Source organism: Nerophis lumbriciformis, linkage group LG13 (genome assembly GCF_033978685.3).
Source record: "Nerophis lumbriciformis linkage group LG13, RoL_Nlum_v2.1, whole genome shotgun sequence".
Lineage (NCBI taxonomy): Eukaryota > Metazoa > Chordata > Actinopteri > Syngnathiformes > Syngnathidae > Nerophis > Nerophis lumbriciformis.
This window is the reverse complement of record NC_084560.2, coordinates 18,844,385-18,865,420: the sequence shown is the minus strand read 5'-3', so window position 1 is coordinate 18,865,420 and position 21,036 is coordinate 18,844,385. Positions and strand designations below refer to the sequence as shown.

Sequence of the window (21,036 nt, the reverse complement as noted above, 5' to 3'; positions counted from 1 at the left end):
GTCTCAAGGGTAAAACACTAAAACCATTAAAATTCTACAGCCCTGAGCACACCCACATTAAATGGCACAAAATATTGATTACCGAGTTTGTTGGTTGTATTAACGAGGCAGAACATGTGCTGAATGCCTAAATAGGGATGCTCACCTCAATCCAACCTAATAATGAGCTCAGTGTTATTTATTTGCATCCTGGTACTGTAACTAACATCTGTATACAGAAACCCAATCAAAATGTCTGAGCTGTCCAAGTGTGTGCTGGTATTCAGCTTCAAGCATCTTCAGCCACAAAGAGAAGATCTTCATCATGGATGATGTTTTGTAAAGGCCCAGCCATTGTCTGCTCTCTTCTCCAACCTTCCCCTCGCCCTCCTCAATGTCCTGCACTAACAACTTCCCGACTTTCCCAGAATGCCCACGGGAGTTCTCAACGGAGACAGAGTCTGAGGACGACGTGACAGCATCCCACACCTCGCCGGAGAGGGCCGCCCCTCACCGTGGTAACACAATGGTGCACGTGTGCTGGCACAGGAACGCCAGCGTGTCCATGGTGGATTTTAGCCTAGCTGTGGAGGTACCGGACAAATATCGAGCTCCGAGCTGCCCCCTTTTTCTCTCTCAGACCGCTGTCTCGCTCACTTTCTCTACGTTCCCCAATGTTTGCCCTCTGTCGATTCACTGTGGGGGATGTACAGTGGGAACAGGATCCTCTGTTTGATTTATTTGAGCTAGATAAGGGAAACACTAGACTATTTAGCTTCTACTTACATGGCAATACTGTGTTATGCATGTACAGTATCTCACCATCACTTTTTCAGTAATAATTTTAGTTTACAAATCAAACTTGGATATACTTTAGTAGTCAGTGTGTATAGATCGACTATCCGCTGAAAACGAGTCAACACACGACTATTGTCCAAATAGCTGGCAACACAAGTGAATTAAATGCATAATGGTGGCAGCGTCGAGGCCTGGGGCAGCATGAGTGCGGCCAACAGAGGGGAGCTGCGGCTCATTGAGCGAGACATTCATTCTAACATGTACTTTTATATATTAGTTAAAAAAGGGTTGATGAAATGCTAGGCGTGTACATACGAATATGCGCTTCAAATGCGAATTATGGGATATTTTGTTATTTTATACAAGCATATTTAGGTCATAGATTTAACATTTTCAAGCATTAAATGGCTAAATGAACTACAAATATCAATACTGCACTGCAAAAAGTCAGTGTTCAAAAACAAGAAAAAATAAAATAAAAATTAGGGGTATTTTTTTTTAACTAAGCAAAATGATCTGCCAATAGAACAAGAAAATTCGGCTTGTCAAGACTTTCCAAAACAAGTAAAATTAGCTAACCTCAATGAACCCAAAAATACCTTAAAATAAGTATATTCTCACTAATAACAAGTGCACTTTTCTTGGTAGAAAAAAATGACCTTTTTGCTCAATATGTTGACAAATATTCTTAAATTAAGCAAATGCTAGTGCCATTATCTTGACATAATGATATGTGCTCAGCATCAGGATTCTTTTTTTCATGCTTGAAATAAGAAATTATTACTTTAAAAAAGTAGTTTTATACTTGTGAGTGTTGATGAAGCACATTTGCAACAGTTGATATTCTAGTTTCAAGCATGTTTTACTCAATATAGGTCATAAAATCTCAGCAACAAGCTGTAATATCTTACTGCGATCATTTAAGACCAAAACACTTAAAACAAGTAAAACACTCTAACATAAAATCTGCTTAGTGAGAAGATCAGACAGAAAATAAGCAAATATCACCCTTATTTGAGATATTAAATCTTACTTAGATTTCAGTTTTTGCAGTGTGGAGTAGTTTTGCCCACCAGATGAGACCAAACCAATCAGAGCATGCTGTTCAGTATCGTGGCCACTGATTGGCTCAGCCTCAGGCAGTATTACTATATTGGATTAAAAGCTAAAAGCTTTTCATGTTTAGAGGGCTTATGTTCAAAAATGTATTTCGAAGGTCGTAAACAGGATTTGTGTGCCCTCTTGCTATGAAACTTTTTCATTTATAATTAATGATTACTACATTGTGGAAATTAATTTATCGCGGTCATGTTCGGAACAGTGTGGTTTTCGTCCTGGTCGTGGAACTGTGGACCAGCTCTATACTCTCGGCAGGGTTCTTGAGGGTGCATGGGAGTTTGCCCAACCAGTCTACATGTGCTTTGTGGACTTGGAGAAGGCATTCGACGGTGTCCCTTGGGAAGTCCTGTGGGGAGTGCTCAGAGAGTATGGGGTATCGGACTGTCTGATTGTGACGGTCCGCTCCCTGTACGATCAGTGTCAGAGCTTGGTCCGCATTGCAGGCAGTAAGTCGTACCCGTTTCCAGTGAGGGTTGGACTCCGCCAAGGCTGCCCTTTGTCACCGATTCTGTTCATAACTTTTATGGACAGAATTTCTAGGCGCAGTCAAGGCGTTGAGGGGATCTAGTTTGGTGGCTGCAGGATTAGGTCTCTGCTTTTTGCAGATGATGTGGTCCTGATGGCTTCATCTGGCCAGGATCTTCAGCTCTCACTGGATCGGTTCGCAGCCGAATGTGAAGCGACTGGGATGAGAATTAGTACCTCCAAGTCCGAGTCCATGGTTCTCGCCCGGAAAAAGGTGGAGTGCCATCTCCGGGTTGGGGAGAAGATCTTGCCCCAAGTGGAGGAGTTCAGGTACCTGGAGTCTTGTTCACGAGTGAGGGAAGAGTGGATCGTGAGATCGACAGGCGGATCGGTGCGGCGTCTTCAGTAATGCGGACGCTGTATGGATCCGTTGTGGTGAAGAAGGAGCTGAGCCGGAAGGCAAAGTTTTCAATTTGCCGGTCGATCTACGTGAGCTTGGGGTTATGACCTAAACGACAAGATCACAGGTACAAGCGGCCGAAATGAGTTTCCTTCGCCGGGTGGCGGGGCTCTCCCTTAGAGATAGGGTGAGAAGCTCTGTCATCCGGGAGGAGCTCAAAGTAAAGCCGCTGCTCCTCCACGTCGAGAGAAGCCAGATGAGGTGGTTCGGGCATCTGGTCAGGATGCCACCCGAATGCCTCCCTAGGGAGGTGTTTCGGGCACGTCCGACCGGTAGACCCCGGACACATTGGGAAGACCATGTCTCCCGGCTGGCCTGGGAACGCCTCGGGATCCCCCGGGAGGAGCTGGACAAAGTGGCTGGGGAGAGGGAAGTCTGGGCTTCCCTGCTTAGGCTGCTGCCCCCGCGACCCGACCTCGGATAAGGATGGATGGAGAACAGGGATGAACCAGTGTCTGGTCCAAGATCAGACCTCATCATGTTGTTCTGAATGACTGTACAAAAAACCCGCATAGACTCCAATGTCTCGTAGTCCCATCACAATACACTAAGTCCAGTACCGTAGTTTAGTATTCAATTGTTGTTGCTGAGAGGATGCTGTTCTCATTGTACACACTTAGTACCTCTCTATATTAATAAATGTGGCTTTTTCTTTTTTTTTAAAGTTGCATCCTTTCACTCACCCTCGCCACTTACAACCTCTGCTAATTTGAGAGAAGAATGAGAAGTGTGGTCAACATAGTAGGGGTTTTTTTTTGTTAGAAGTCCTCCCTGTGCTGTAGCCACTTTAGCGCTTCCTCTGTGCCCCTGTAACGACATGCTCTTTACAGCCTTGCCTGGACGCCGTCAGCGCTTCTTGTTGGCCCTCGCACCTCGCCGCATGCTTGTCTTTCACCTACTCAGTCTCTGTATTTCTGTCCTCCCTTCCCCTGTCCGTCTTTTGCCCCTCTCCCATGCTTCTGTGCATTCTCCCCGCGCTAGAAGGCCCTAGTCCTGTCACTGAGAATAAGGTGGGGCCACGCAGTGGGCCGGGACCAGTGCCTCTGTGTGTTATCTGCTGGTATCGTGTACAGAGCCTCTCCTTTAGTGAAGCCTACAGAAGTCTAGAGGTAAAAGAGCAAGGCAAGACCGTACGATCAAATAGTGTCCAATCCAAGAGTTGTCTCTAGAAAGTTAATATTGTCTATTTTGTAGTTAGCAGTGCATCACAAAATACAATAATAAAAAATTTTGAATTAACCTGTGCAACAGATTGACAATACACACGTACTGTTAGAAATCAAAAGTGATCCACTCAGTGTCATAAATCAGCAATCATTATTTTTGTAACTTTCAACGCCTGAAATATTTTAACAATTTCAGATCTACTTATTGATATCATTTCTTTTTTTTTTTTATGTTTTTCATTTTTACAATGAAAACATGCAAAATATGCCGAATTTCTAAAAAAAAAAAAAAAAAAAAAATTAGAATGGAATATTTGGGGTTTGGTAATTAGAGCTGTGAATAGGTCAATAATTCATGACATTTATTTAAAATAGTGGACAAGTAGGCACAAAATATATTTTTTTTACAGAGCCTACTCAGCTGGAATGAGAGCGAAAGCAGGCGGGGCTCGGTTAAGTTTATTGCATTCATACAAGTCTTTTATATACAGTGGCGGTCAAAAGTTTGCATACACTTGTAAAGAACATAATGTCATGGCTGTCTTGAGTTTTGATCTGACAAAGATAAGACCTTCTGGAGGAAAGTTCTGTGGTCAGATGAAACAAAAAATGAGCTGTTTGGCCACAATACCCAGCAATATGTTTTGGAGGAGAAAAGGTCAGGCCTTTAATCCCAGGAACACCATCCCTACCGTCAAGCATGGTGGTGGTAGTATTATGCTCTGGGCCTGTTTTGCTGCCATTGGAACTGGTGCTTTACACAGAGTAAATGGGACAATGAAAAAGGAGGATTACCTCCAAATTCTTCAGGACAACCTGTCGGGTTCAAACACTGATGACATCTATTAAACAGACAAGAAGCAAGGAATCATGCAGAGACAGAGTTAAATTTTGCTCAATTGAGGAGAGATGTTTTTTGGGCTGTACCCTAGTTCCAGATCCAAACTACGCTCTAAAGACCAGCCCATGTGCTTCCTCTATTTATTTGGGAGGTCCCTGGTTACATCACTGAAGCTGCCGCTGAAGGAAGGGGGTAATTTCAACAGCTCCAGTTAGGCACAATATATGACTATTAATGAAATGCAAATGAGCTGACACTCTGCTTTGTCTGCGTCACGGTACTCGATGTTCCCTTGGCAGTCAGCAGGCCGAGTCTGGACACAACACTGATACGAGACGACTTGCTTCGCACAGATAGAAAAATACAACTTCAGCACAATTGATAACTATAGCAACGGCCCTTAAGCATAAGAGTTGTGTGATAATATATACATAATTATTCTAACACAATCTAAAACCATCAGCCAGGAGGTTGGGTCTTGGGCACAGTTGGGTGTTCCAACAGGACAATGACCCCAAACACACGTCAAAACTGGTAAAGGAATGGCTAAATCAGGCTAGAATGAAGGTTTTAGAATGGCCTTCCCAAAGTCCTGACTAAAACGTGTGGACAATGCTGAAGAAACAAGTCCATGTCAGAAAACCAACACATTTAGCTGAACTGCACCAATTTTGTCAAGAGGAGTGGTCAAAAATTCAACCAGAAGCTTGTGGATGGCTACCAAAAGCACCTTATTGCAGTGAAACTTGCCAAGGGACATGTAAGCAAATATTAACATTGCTGTATGTATACTTTTGACCCAGCACATTTGCTCACATTTTCAGTAGACCCATAATACATTCATAAAAGAACCAAACTTCATGAATGTTTTTTGTGACCAACAAGTATGTGCTCCAATCACTCTATCACAAAAAAATAAGAGTTGTAGAAATGATTGGAAACTCAAGACAGCCATGACATGATGTTCTTTACAAGTGTATGTAAACTTTTGACCACGACTGTATATCAGCAAGCTCATTGCATTTCCACCGTTTATTGGCAGTTCAACTAATTTACGCTCATCAAAGCTCTGAGATTTATGCCCATGGTAGTGTGTGAATGTGAGTGTGAATGTTGTCTATCTGTGTTGGCCCTACGATGAGGTGGCGACTTGTCCAGGGTGTAAACGCCTTCCGCCCGAATGCAGCTGGGATAGGCTCCAGCGACCCCGAAAGGGACAAGCGGTAGAAAATTGATGGATGTATGGGTTTGCTGACACCATCTAGGGCAGTGTTTTTCAACCTTTTGTGAGCCAAGGCACATTTTTTGCGTTGAAAAAATGCGGAGGCACACCACCAGCAGAAATCATTAAAAAACGAAACTCAGTTGACAGTAAAAAGTTGTTGTCGCAATTGTTGGATATGACTTTAAAGCATAACCAAGCATGCATCAATATAGCTCTTGTCTCAAAGTAGGTGTACTGTCACCACCTGTCACGTCACACCCTGACTTATTTGGAGTTTTTTGCTGTTTTCCTGTGTGTAGTGTTTTAGTTCTTGTTTTGCGCTCCTATTTTAATGGGTTTTTCTCTCTTTTGGTATTTTCCTATAGCAGTTTCATGTCTTCCTTTGAGCAATGTTTCCCGCATCTACTTTGTTTTAGCAATCAAGAAGATTTTAGTTGTTTTTATCCTTCTTTGTGGGGACATTGTTGATTGTCATGTTCGGATGTACTTTGTGGACGCCGTCTTTGCTCCACAGTAAGTCTTTGCTGTCGTCCAGCATTATGTTTTTGTTTACTTTGTAGCCAGTTCAGTTTTAGTTTCGTTCTGCATAGCCTTCCCTAAGCTTCAATGCCTTTTCTTAGGGGCACTCACCTTTTGTTTATTTTTGGTTTAAGCATTAGATACCTTTTTACCTGCACGCTGCCTCCCGCTGTTTCTGACATCTACAAAGCAATTAGCTACCTGCTGCCACCTACTGATATGGAAGAGTATTACACGGTTACTCTGCCGAGCTCTAGACAGCACCGACACTCAACAACAACACATCATTTGCAGACTATAATTACTGGTTTACAAAACAATATGTTTAACCCAAATAGGTGAAATTAGATAATCTCCCACGGCACACCAGACTGTATCTCACGGCACACTAGTGTACCGCGGCACAGTGGTTGAAAAACACTGATCTAGGGGTTTAAGGAGCGCAATTACACCAAAACAATATTTTTTTTCTGTTTTTCAATCGGCAAAAATGAGATTCATTTGGTTTTCATGGAAAAAGCATATTGATTTACCATGATTACAGTCTGTTAAAAAGTAACAGTAGTCATGGGAATCAATGGGCTGAAAGAGTTCTTAATAGAAAGTTTGTTTATATCCTATTCTAACAATGTTGCACTCAAAAACACAATCCAATTGTATTAAAATTATAAAAAATAAAAAAGACGGCTGACAATCATATTGATTGTTCAGTTTGAAAGTAAGGAACACACTTAATGCCAGTTTTGGGCCCTAAAAGTGCACAAAGGGTTATTAATAAATGAAAGTGGATCATTTCTGACAGAGCTCTTGTTATGGATACCATTTGATTGTGCAGATGTACCTAATGAAGTGGTGCATGGTAGTATAGAGAAGCACATAAACAGTACAACTAAATATTTCTAGCCTATTCCTCCTGACACGAATGCTGTGTTTACATGACATCTAAAGCACTTTATCCTAGGACTATTTAGTGCAGAATGTTCAGGAACTGCAACGACTAAGGACAGTGATAGCCGTAATCAACGCACATGCATGTTTGTTTGATTTGTGTCTCACAGGTTTTGTGTCTTGTAGAACCAGCTGTCGGGGAACCTGCTGCGGAAGTTCAAGAGCAGCAACGGCTGGCAGAAGCTGTGGGTGGTCTTCACCAACTTCAGTCTGTTTTTCTACAAGTCACATCAGGTGAGGACCACACACTGCCCTTCACTTCGGAATGATCTGACCTCTTATTCCTCCATCTGCTCTTGCTTGAAAACATTGCATCGCTATGCTTATCGTATTCTAAACACGCACCTTTTATTATGATGCTTTTTTTTAATCCTACAGTGCCGTATTCAAACCCACTCTTGTACGTCTACACTGCAGAAAGTCAGTGTTCAAAAACAAGGGGGAAAAAAATACAAAAATGAGGGGTATTTTATTTGAACTAAGCAAAATTATCTGCCAATAGAACAATAAAATTTGGCTTGTCAAGACTTTCCAAAACAAGTAAAATGAGCTAACCTCAATGAACCCAAAAATACCTTAAAATAAGTATATTCTCACTAATAACAAGTGCACTTTTCTTGGTAGAAAAAAAAATAGACCTTTTTGCTCAATATGTTGAAAAATATTCTTAATATAAGTAAATGCTAGTGCCATTATCTTGACATAATGATATGCGCTCGGCATCACGATTTTATTTTCATGCTTGAAATAAGAAATTATTACTTTAAAAAAGTAGTTTTATACTTGTAATTGTTAATGGCACAGCTTTGCATCAGTTGAGCATGTTTTACTCAATATAGGTCATAAAATCTCAGCAACAAGCTGTAATATCTTACTGAGATCATTTAGGACCAAAACACTTAAAACAAGTAGTGAGAAGAATTATCTTATCAGACAGAAAATAAGCAAATATCAGCCTTATTTGAGATATTTAAGCTTAATTAGATTTCAGTTTTTGCAGTGTACTAGGGTTGTACGGTATACCAGTATAAGTATAGCACCGTATTCGTCCGCACGGCTTCAATATCACTAATCCTTATCTTCATGGAACCAATTCAAGTATGATTATTTCAGGTATCAGCCCTGTAGGACGTGAGATAGCTGTTCATGTTTCACACCGGAGCCATAATTGTGGTTGGGTATAAGCTTGACTATATTTGGCAAAGTCAAGACAAGATTTTATTATGTCCGATTACCTTTGATCACACTAATCACATATGCATGAAGGGCATACTTAGTCAACAGCCATACATGTTACACTAAGGGTGGCCATATGAACAATGCCAACACTGTCATAAACATGTGCCATATAGTGAAACCACACTAAACAACAATGACAAACACATTTTGTAAGAATATTTGCACCGCAACACAACATAAACACTACAAAACAAATTCCCAGAATCCCCTGCAGCACCAACTCTTCCGGGACTCTACAATATAAACAAACGCCATTTGCGGATCTACACCTAACATCCACTGTGATGATACCAAGTACTGGAGCTTATCTAGTTGATATTACTATAATTACATCGATATTTTTTTAGCATCACATAATCTTTTTTCGTTTTTTTTTTTAGAATTTATATTATGTTTATTAAGTCAGGAAATATGTCCCTGGACTCATGAGGACTTTGAATATGACCAATGTATGATCCTGTAACTACTTGGTGTCGGACTGATACCATAATGTGTGGTATCATCCAAAACTAATGTAAAGTATCAAAGAAGAGAAGAATTAGTGATTATTACATTTGAACAGAAGTGTAGATAGAACATGTTGAAATAGAAAGTAAGCAGATATAAACAGTAAATGAACAAGTACCGTATTTTTCGGAGTATTAGTCGCACCTGCCGAAAATGCATAATAAAGAAGGAAAAAAACATATAAGTCGCACTGGGGCCCGACCAAACTATGAAAAAAACTGCGACTTATAGTCCGAAAAATACGGTAGATTAATAATTCATTTTCTACCACTTGTCCTTAATAATGTTGACAAAATAATAGGTAGATAAATGACACAATATGTTACTGCATATGTCAGCAGACTAATTAGGAGCCTTTGTTTGTTTACTTTCTAATAGACAGGTTTGTCTTGTATGTTCACTATGTTATTTAAGGACTAAATTGCAATAATAAACATATTTTTAATGTACCACAAGATTTTATGTTAAAATAAAGCCAATAATGACATTGTTTGTGGTCCCCTTTCTTTAGAAAAGTACCAAACAGTACCAAAATATTTTGGTACCAGTACCAAAATATTGGTATCGGGACAACACTAACGTCTACTATTAGTTTACATTATAAAAGAACAAGTTGTGTTAACAAGTAACTTGTTAACATTTTCAAAACCACACATGTCAAAGGTGAGCAAATAACTAAAGACAAATCCTGTTTTTCCTCATGAAGATGACAGAAGGGAAGAAATGTTTGAGGGCTTGCAGGCCGTTGGTGGTGCAGTAGTCCTGTTCCCCACAGGACTACAATGTATTTGTGGGCGCTAGTTGACGCTATCTTCAAAAACCATGACAAGCAAAACAAATATGATTAGAAATATGAATGAACTTTCTTCCGTCGCTTCCTTTTTTTTTCGTTTTTTTTAAATGTCACAAACACGATTTTACGGATCGCAATTCAAATATATTTTGAAGGGATATTTTTGTCATTTCTTTAAGACATATTCTACAATATTTTGGTCTTGAATGAAGCATTGTCAAGCACTACAATGGTTAAATAAACTAGTACTACCAGTGCATTAGTACACAAACTTAATAGGTTCTGTGACGTAGCTCTTAAATCAAAACCCTTGTATCTGAAATCATCTCCCATTGAAATTAATCAATTTAATACCAGCACAATTTTAACATGTGATGTCTTTTAAAAGAAAAAAACTACTTTCAGATCAAGTGTATGAAACAATACAAAAGAATGTACTGTATTACTAACAACTGCAGTAGTTTTATGATGTAATGTAATAATAATATACAGCATTTAATTTGGAGAGTGGTCTTCTATGTTTCTCCGTCAAACCATCAACAGCTTTTCCATAGTTTCATGGATAAACAACTGCAGTTTACCGTATTTTTCGGAGCATAAGTCGCACCGGAGTATAAGTCGCACCTGCCGAAAAAATGTATAATAAAGAAGGAAAAAAACATATATAAGTCGCATTTTTTGGGGAAATGTATTTGATAAAAGCCAACACCAAGAATAGACATTTGAAAGGCAATTTAAAATAAATAAAGAATAGTGAACCACAGGCTGAATAAGTGTACGTTATATGAGGCATAAATAACCAACTGAGAACGTGCCTGGTATGTTAACGTAACATATTATGGTAAGAGTCATTCAAATAACTATAACATATAGAACATGCTATACGTTTACCAAACAATCTGTCACTCCTAATCGCTAAATCCCATGAAATCTTATACGTCTAGTCTCTTACGTGAATGAGCTAAATAATATTATTTGATATTTTACGGTAATGTGTTAATAATTTCACACACAAGTCGCTCCTGAGTATAAGTCGCACCCCCAGCCAAACTATGAAAAAAACTGCGACTTATAATCCGAAAAATATGGTAGTTTGTTTTTTACCATCCTTTGCTGGCGTTAGACTTATTCTGCTTCAGTATGATGCAGACTATAGTGAGAGGCTCAAATTGCTTTGCCAAGTTCTGTAATGTTTTTCATAATATTTCTTTAATTTATTTAAATAAAAAACTGTCAGGTTCAAACACTGATGACATCTATTAAACAAGACAAGAAGCAAAGAATCAAACAGATATAGAATTAAATTTGGCTCAGTGAGGAGAAACGTGTATATCTGTACCCTTGTACAGTGTCATTACGCTCTCTCGAAAGATTGTACGCCTCCTCTTTTATTTGGACTTTCCCTGGTTACATGGTAACAGCTGTTTCTAAAGGGACGGGGGTCGTAAACATCCATCGCCTTTAGTTACAAAACAGTTCAAAATAAAAGGTCGGTTCAAAGAAAAGTTTGGTTCAAAGAAAAGGTCGTAAAAGAGTTAAAAAAAAGAGGTGCCTGGAACTTGGGCAGATCCTGCTTTGTAGTTCTCGGGTCAAAACAAAATCTTTCTGTTGATTACGATACATCAAAGAAACAGAACACCTTTATGTTGCTTCCCATCCTACACAGTGGAGTTTTACAAGCCTTCTTCTTGGTAGGATCAAAGACAGCTTTCTCGCCGGGAATTCATGGCAACGCAAAGTTTTGTGATAACTTAGATACAATTATTCTGACAAAAACATTCTTTTTAACAGTGTCCTTCACACTCACTTTCTTCCTTCCCATGGTTGGAAAACAAAGTTTTGTCCATCTCTAGTTATAAGCTACTGCTGGCGAGTAAGACTAGATCACAGGTGTCAAACTCAAGGCCCGGGGGCCAGATCTGGCACGTGACATCATTTTATCTGGCCCGCCAACACCTGGAAATGACATGTGTCAATTAAGTACTTCATATTTTCTCACTAAATGTAATGTATTTTTTTCATTTTGACATAAAAAATGTATGTACTGCTTGAAATGGCATGCCTTTTAAACTTTAACAGTATTATTGCAGCAAATATGACAGTATATTATCATACTTTACAAACATTTTTTTGGCTAAATAAGACTAAATACTTAAATATCTGCTTGACTTATGGTTTTACAGCAAACTACCCATCAAAATGATAAAAAATTACAATACACTTTATGGTGTTCTTTACCGCATATACTTAGATATCGGGTCTCACAATGTAAAGCGCTTTGAGTCACTAGAGAAAAGCGCTATATAAATGTAATTCACTTCACTTCATATTACTGTAAATTGAAAAAAAATGTTGCGTTAAAATTCGGTTGGCTGAGCTGCCATATTTTTACTGTAAAATCTTGTTTTTAACGGTAAATGGAAAAGGGATACATTTGTTTTTACGGTAGAAAAACTGGCAGCTTAGTTGCCAGAATAAAAAAAGAGGAACTTGTACTGTTTTTCCATTAACAATATGATATTGTAAAAAACAATGTAAATGTAATAGTAAAATTCTGGCAACTAAGCTGCCAGCTTTTTCCGTAACACCCCCCCCCCCCCCCCCCCCCCCCCCCCCCCCCCCCACCACAAATTTTGTCAAGAGGAGTGGTCAAAAATTTGTCCAACAGGACAATGACCCCAAACACACGTCAAAAGTGGTAAAGGAATGGCTAAATCAGGCTAGAATGAAGGTTTTAGAATGGCCTTCCAAAAGTCCTGACTTAAACGTGTGGACAATGCTGAAGAAACAAGTCCATGTCAGAAAAGCAACACATTTAGCTGAACTTCACCAAAAATTCTGGTCAAAAATTCAAGCAGAAGCTTGTGGATGGCTACCAAAAGCGCCTTATTGCAGTGAAACTTGCCAAGGGACATGTAAGCAAATATTAACATTGCTGTATGTATACTTTTGACCTAGCACATTTGCTCACATTTTCAGTAGACCCATAATAAATTCATAAAAGAACCAAACTTCATGAATGTTTTTTGTGACCAACAAGTATGTGCTCCAATCACTCTATCACAAAAAAATAAGAGTTGTAGAAAGTATTGGAAACTCAAGACAGCCATGACATTACTAGTGTATGTACACTTTTGACCACGACTACATGAAGTTAAACTATGGAATTCTCTTTACAATGAGATAAAAGATTGTAGAAATATATTCCAATTGAAAAAATATATATAAGGACAGAACAATAAGCCGTAAATGTCCACATTTTGCTTTATATTTATTATTTTACTTATTTTTGGTCTGGTTTTGTGTTTGTTTTGTATCATCCCGTGAGGTGTCTATTACTTCTTTTGTTCGGTTTGTACTTCATGAAGTTTTGCACTTGTTTTTTTGGGGGTTTTTTTCATTATATTTGGATGTATTTGTTTGGTTTGTATGCTTGTGAATCTGGACTATCCATGAAGTAAGACTACTTATTATGTTGAAGGGGGCAGGCAATATAAGATTGTCTTCATTCTGTTCCTTCTCAAGCATAGCTGTGTAAATATGTGTTGAGTTGCTCAAGTTTAATTGTATATTGATCAAAAATGCACAGCAATGAAGGAGATGAATAAAAAATTAATGAAAAAAATTAGAGATGTCCGATAATATCGGCCGGAAATTATCGGTATGGGTTTCAAAAAGTAAAATGTATGACTTTTTAAAACGCCACTGTGTACACGGACGTAGGGAGAAGTACAGAGCGCCAATAAACCTTAAAGGCACTGCCTTTGCGTGCCGGCCCAATCACATAATATGTACGGCTTTTCACACACACAAGTGAATGCAACGCATACTTGGTCAACAGCCATACAGGTCACACTGAGGGTAGCCGTATAAACAACTTGAACACTGTTACAAATATGCGCCACACTGTGAACCCACACCAAACAAGAATGACAAACACATTTCGGGAGAACATCCGCACCGTAACACGACAGAACAAATACCCAGAACCCCTTGCAGCACTAACTCTTCCGGGACCATCTCAACCCCGCCCCACCCCCCAACCCCGCCCACCTCAACCTCTTCATGCTCTCTCAGGGAGAGCATGTCCCAAATTCCAAGCTGCTGTTTTGAGGCATGTTAAAAAAAAATAATGCACTTTGTGACTTCAATAATAAATATGGCATTTTTTTCCATAACTTGAGTTGATTTATTTTGGAAAACCTTGTTACATAGTTTAATGCATCCAGCGGGGCATCACAACAAAATTAGGCATAATAATGTGCTAATTCCACGACTGTATATATCGGTATCGGTTGATATCGGAATCGGTAATTAAGAGTTGGACAATATCGGACATCTCTAAAGAAAAATGTATGAAATGATTGCGTATTGTTACCTCAGTAGTAGTAGTGCTTCATGTCGTTTTGATCATTTTCCAGGATGATTATCCTCTGGCCAGCCTTCCCCTGCTGGGTTACTCCGTCACCATTCCCTCCGAGTCAGAGAACATCCACAAGGACTACGTCTTTAAACTGCATTTCAAGTCCCACGTCTACTACTTCCGGTCGGAGAGCGAATACACATTCGAAAGGTAACCGTAGCGCGTCGTACACCACGCATGCATTGGTTTACTATCACAGGACTCATGTGTTGCTCTCCTCCGGGCCCCAGGTGGATGGAGGTGATTGGCAGTGCCACGGCCCCCTCCAGTCGGCTCCGAAACTGCAATGAGCTCCACTGAGTCAGCCTCTTTTGAGGTCACACCTGTCGGTGCTTTTTTTTTTTTTTTACTGTCATGGTGACACGTCCGCTGGTTTCGACTGCATCACAGACTGCATTTCTCTTTTCTGCCATTTTTTAACAGCTCAGCTCTTTTTACAGGATGTCCTTTTCTACCGTTTTTTAGCATTTAGAGCCACTTCCAGTTCCTAGTTGTCTTTTTTTGGTTAGTTTTTTACAGCAGAACCGTGTGGATGTTCTCTCTTTGATGGTCTTTTGTTGTTCTTCTCTTTGTTGCTTTTCACTTTCAGTACCAAACACATTCCTAGCAATATTCTCCTGGAATAATGCAGTTCTTTGTTGTTGTTGTTGTTGTTGTTGAACGTCAACGCCATAACATTCAGGCCACCCTTTAAAGGCCTACTGAAATGCGACTTTCTTATTTAAACGGGGATAGCAGGTCCATTCTATGTGTCATACTTGATCATTTCGCGATATTGCCATATTTTTGCTGAAAGGATTTAGTAGAGAACATCGACGATAAAGTTTGCAACTTTTGGTCGCTGATAAAAAAGCCTTGCCTGTACCGGAAGTAGCAGACGAGTAGCGTGACGTCACAGGTTGTGGAGCTCCTCACATCTGCACATTGTTTACAATCATGGCCACCAGCAGCGAGAGCGATTCGGACCGAGAAAGTGACGATTTCCCCATTAATTTGAGCCAGGATGAAAGATTTGTGGATGAGGAAAGTGAGAGTGAAGGACTAGAGGGCAGTGGGAGCGATTCAGATAGGGAAGATGCTGTGAGAGGCGGGTGGGACCTGATATTCAGCTGGGAATGACTAAAACAGTAAATAAACACAAGACATATATATACTCTATTAGCCACAACACAACCAGGCTTATATTTAATATGCCACAAATTAATCCCGCATAACAAACACCTCCCCCCTCCCGTCCATATAACCCGCCAATACAACTCAAACACCTGCACAACACACTCAATCCCACAGCCCAAAGTACCGTTCACCTCCCCAAAGTTCATACAGCACATACCGTATTTTTCTGACTATAAGTCGCAGTTTTTTTCATAGTCCAGTGCAAATTATATATGTTTTTTTCCTTTTTTATTATGCATTTTCGGCAGGTGCGACTTATACTCCGGTGCGACTTATACTCCGAAAAATACGGTATATTTCCCCAAAGTCCCCAAAGTTACGTACGTGACATGCACATAGCGGCACGCACGTACGGGCAAGCGATCAAATGTTTGGAAGCCGCAGCTGCGTGCGTACTCACGGTACCGCGTCTGCGTATCCAACTCAAAGTCCTCCTGGTAAGAGTCTCTATTGTCCCAGTTCTCCACAGGCCAATGGTAAAGCTTGACTGTCATCTTTCGGGAATGTAAACAATGAAACACTGGCTGTGTTTTCCGGCACAACAGTCAGGGGGTGCATTCTACGGCGGGGGTGCGTTATCCGGCACAACACCTGCCGCAATACACCGCTTCCCACCTACAGCTTTCTTCTTTGCTGTCTCCATTGTTCATTGAACACATTGCAAAAGATTCACCAACACAGATGTCCAGAATACTGTGGAATTTTGCGATGAAAACAGACGACTTAATAGCTGGCCACCATGCTGTCCCAAAATATCCTCCACAATCCGTGACGTCACGCGCTGACGTCATCATACGCGAAATTTAAAATTGCACTTTAGTAAGCTAACCCGGCCGTATTGGCATGTGTTGCAATGTTAAGATTTCATCATTGATATATAAACTATCAGACTGCATGGTCGGTAGTAGTGGGTTTCAGTAGGCCTTTAAATGTCACTGTTTTTTTGTTTTGGACAAAGTAGGATTTTGTTTTTGGTCATTTTCAAACGATCAACGCCGGTGCCATTCTTAGAAAATTCTATTTAAAATTCTATGTGGATTTTGCATTTTTAAATTAAGAGAATGTTCACAACCGTAGTCACGTAACAAAACAAACAAAAAAAAGCTTTAAAAGTAATGTTTGAAACTAACTACAAACTTTTTAACTCCAGTTACTTGGAGCCACTGTCTGAAATAGCTCTTTTTGTAGTTGCAAATGAAAGGAAATATGCATTTGATAACATTCAAGTGGAGATCAATGCAATGCAAAATATCTGCTCTGCTTGGGGATGCATATATACGCAAAGGAGATCTTTGAAAATGTATTAAAAATAAAAATAAATACTCAAACAGCAAGTTGTGGTATCTTTTTGTCAGTCAACGCTTACACCTGTGACCTGTAGGTGGCACTACAGGACGACTTGTTATTATTTCCCTCCCTTTCTTCCTGTTTTCTTATTGGTACTGACATTTTTGTTCATCTAAGAAGTTGAGGGCTGGAAAAATAAGCAGCAATATAGTTTTACTTTCACTCTGTGGCCAATCATGTGGCTGTGCAGTGATTCTCAAACCGGTGGTACATGGACCACAAGTCAGAGCTCTGCCACTGGCGGTACGCGGGCTCCATCTAGTGGTGACCGAAGAATCCATTGATTAAAGAACAATGTTTTATTTTCCTATTTTCAAACACCGTGTTATTGTGCAAACTGTGTAATGTTACATGTAAAACATCTGCCTTGTTTTTAATGACTACTTAGGCCTACTATGCTACTGTATTTTATTGTTACTCATTACGGTGGTACTTGGAGAGACAAGTTTTTTCTTAGGTGATATTTAAATGTTACATTATTAAATTTTGCAAACATCGTAATACTTTCCTCTATTTGCTGTTCATTTATTAAGAAGAAAATACTCATTAGATGGCTGCATTTTATTTATTTTTTTATTTATAACATTTATTAATTTGATAGGGGAACCATGATACAGGTACTGAGAAAACAGACACTTTTTTTGTCTCCCCTCCCCCCAAAAAACACAGAAATTAATAAATAAAACAAAACAAGGATTTACCGGTCGATCTACGTTCCCATCCTCACCTATGGTCATGAGCTTTGGGTTATGACCGAAAGGACAAGATCACGGGTACAAGCGGCCGAAATGAGTTTCCTCCGCCGGGTGGCGGGGCTCTCCCTTAGAGATAGGGTGAGAAGCTCTGCCATCCGGGGGGAGCTCAAAGTAAAGCCGCTGCTCCTCCACATCGAGAGGAGCCAGATGAGGTGGTTCGGGCATCTGGTCAGGATGCCACCCGAACGCCTCCCTAGGGAGGTGTTTAGGGCACGTCCGACCGGTAGGAGGCCGCGGGGAAGACCCAGGACACGTTGGGAAGACTATGTCTCCCGGCTGGCCTGGGAACGCCTCGGGGTCCCACAGGAAGAGCTGGACGAAGTGGCTGGGGAGAGGGAAGTCTGGGCTTCCCTGCTTAGGCTGCTGCCCCCGCGACCCGACCTCGGATAAGCGGAAGAAGATGGATGGATGGATGGAAACAAAAATTAAGGCAAAATTTTGCATGTAATTTTAGGGTTGCTATGCTATATATTGTAGAGAATGCATATATTTTAAAGAGTTCTTTCTTTATTCATAGTCATGTTTAAAGCAGCTAACATTTTCCCATGTGTACTCTTTTTGCTTGTATCTTATGTCCGCAAGTAAGCTCTGTGCTTTACCTTGAAGGGGTTGGAATGTGGGAGTATAGAATACTCCCTTTTTACCTTATCAGTATTAGAACAATGAGGCTGTATTCCTTTCTGGGCAGGGTGGGGGCTGTTTTCGTATTCAATAAGTTGACTCTTCCCATTTGATTTTCAGACCGCTTCTATTAACGGACCGTAGGACTGGTCTCCTAAAGCTTTAGTAAAACTTGATAATATTCCTATCCTGTCTTGATGGTCCTTCTTACTCTGCATATATGTAATCTGAAAAAATTTGGGATTGACCAGTGACTTTAATTCCCTGAGAGGAAGACTGGTCAGACGCAACAATTTACACAGTTGTATTTTGTGTTGTTGCTGCAGTTTTTAGTTACGAGTAATAAGTTTCAAATTAGATTGTTGCTTCAGTACTGACTTACCTCCTATTGAGCATGATCTAATTGCCGCACTGTGAATGAGCTATTTAAACTCGACTGAGCATGTTTTAGTTAACAATAAATGCATTGAAAATGACTTAGGGATTTTTTTATTTTTACAATGAACCACTTTGTGTAAATTATTTCCTGACTAATCATTCCATTTAGGCTGGACCTTTGATTCCACCTTTTTTCAGGTTATTCTTGCACATGTGTCTAATGTCAGTTAAATTTAAGATTATGGTCAACTGAAAAAACACATGAAAGAACAAAAAGAAGAACAGTATTCAGGATCTAATGTCCCTGCATATGAAATAATACTATTATTATTAGAGAATCTGTTGCGATCAGGATTTTACAGTATGCTGCTGCTTCCAATACACGAGTGCGATTGGCCAATACCGATCAAAAGTAATCACTAATAATTTTTCCATTTATTTATGTTAAGTGCTATTGACAGTTGAACAATATCAGGACAGTATTTAAACTGGATCCATATTGTCTTATTACATACAAAACATAGTCACTAGTGAAGTATTTGATTTATTATTGGTTAGCTTCAGAATAACAATGTTATTAAAAAGAATAAGAGACTTATTATATGTTAAAAATGTTGGTCTTACTTAAAAATGTTTAGTTGTATACAGTGTTAAAAAAAATATTAATATGGCTCCCACGGAAATACATTTTAAAATATTTGGCTTTCATGGCTCTCTCAGCCAAAAAGGTAACTAAAAAAAAACTAAACAAAAGCTAAAACTACTATTACTTATTTATGTCATTTGGATTTTGAGGTCCTCTTGTGTCCAGGGGATTATTCCAAAAACAACAAAAGAAAAATGACAAATTATTTTGAGAAAATAAAAATAGCAACCTCATCAGTCTACAAACCCGGTTTCCATATGAGTTGGGAAATTGTGTTAGATGTAAATATAAACGGAATACAATGATTTGCAAATAATTTTCAACCCATATTCAGTTGAATATGCTACAAAGACAACATATTTGATGTTCAAACTCATAAACGTTTTTTTTTTGCAAATAATAATTAACTTTAGAATTTGATGCCAGCAACACGTGACAAAGAAGTTGGGAAAGGTGACAATAAATACTGATAAAGTTGAGGAATGCTCATCAAACACTTATTTGGAACATCCCACAGGTGAACAGGCAAATTGGGAACAGGTGGGTGCCATGATTGGGTATAAAAGTAGATTCCATGAAATGCTCAGTCATTCACAAACAAGGATGGGCCGAGGGTCACCACTTTGTCAACAAATGCGTGAGCAAATTGTTGAACAGTTTAAGAAAAACCTTTCTCAACCAGCTATTGCAAGGAATTTAGGGATTTCACCATCTACGGTCCGTAATATCATCAAAGGGTTCGGAGAATCTGGAGAAATCACTGCACGTAAGCAGCTAAGCCCGTGACCTTCCATCCCTCAGGCTGTACTGCATCAACAAGCGACATCAGTGTGTAAAGGATATCACCACATGGGCTCAGGAACACTTCAGAAACCAACTGTCAGTAACTACAGTTAATCGCTACATCTGTAAGTGCAAGTTAAAACTCTCCTATGCAAGGCGAAAACTGTTTATCAACAACACCCAGAAACGCCGTCGGCTTCGCTGGGCCTGAGCTCATCTAAGACGGACTGATACAAAGTGAAAAAGTGTTCTGTGGTCTGACGAGTCCACATTTCAAATTGTTTTTGGAAACTGCGGACGTCGTGTCCTCCGGACCAAAGAGGAAAAGAACCATCCGGATTGTTATAGGCGCAAAGTTGAAAAGCCAGCATCTGTGATGGTATGGGGGTGTATTAGTGCCCAAGACATGGGTAACTTACACATCTGTGAAGGTGCCATTAATGCTCAAAGGTACATACAGGTTTTGGAGCAACATATGTTGCCATCCAAGCAACGTTACCATGGACGCCCCAGCTTATTTCAGCAAGACAATGCCAAGCCACGTGTTACATCATAGTAAGAGTGCGGGTACTAGACTGGCCTGCCTGTAGTCCAGACCTGTCTCCCATTGAAAATGTGTGGCGCATTATGAAGCCTAAAATACCACAACGGAGACCCCCGGACTGTTGAACAACTTAAGCTGTACATCAAGCAAGAATGGGAAAGAATTCCACCTGAGAAGCTTAAAAAATGTGTCTCCTCAGTTCTCAAACGTTTACTGAGTGTTGTTAAAGGGAAAGGCCATGTAACACAGTGGTGAACATGCCCTTTCCCAACTACTTTGGCACGTGTTGCAGCCATGAAATTCT

At 39.8% G+C, this 21,036-nt stretch overlaps 1 protein-coding gene across 1 annotated transcript in view; it reads left to right on the top strand.

Moving 5' to 3' along the window:
- LOC133613774 (FERM, ARHGEF and pleckstrin domain-containing protein 1) overlaps positions 1-16,984 on the top strand; it is a 197,137-nt gene extending 180,153 nt beyond the window's left edge. The window contains exons 24-27 of the mRNA XM_061971552.1: positions 408-571; positions 7,647-7,754; positions 14,481-14,632; positions 14,713-16,984. Of these exons, the coding sequence (XP_061827536.1) occupies positions 408-571; positions 7,647-7,754; positions 14,481-14,632; positions 14,713-14,782 (494 nt within the window). The 3' untranslated portion in view covers positions 14,783-16,984. The remainder of the gene's footprint in view (positions 1-407; positions 572-7,646; positions 7,755-14,480; positions 14,633-14,712) is intronic.
- The last annotated feature ends 4,052 nt before the right edge of the window (positions 16,985-21,036 follow it).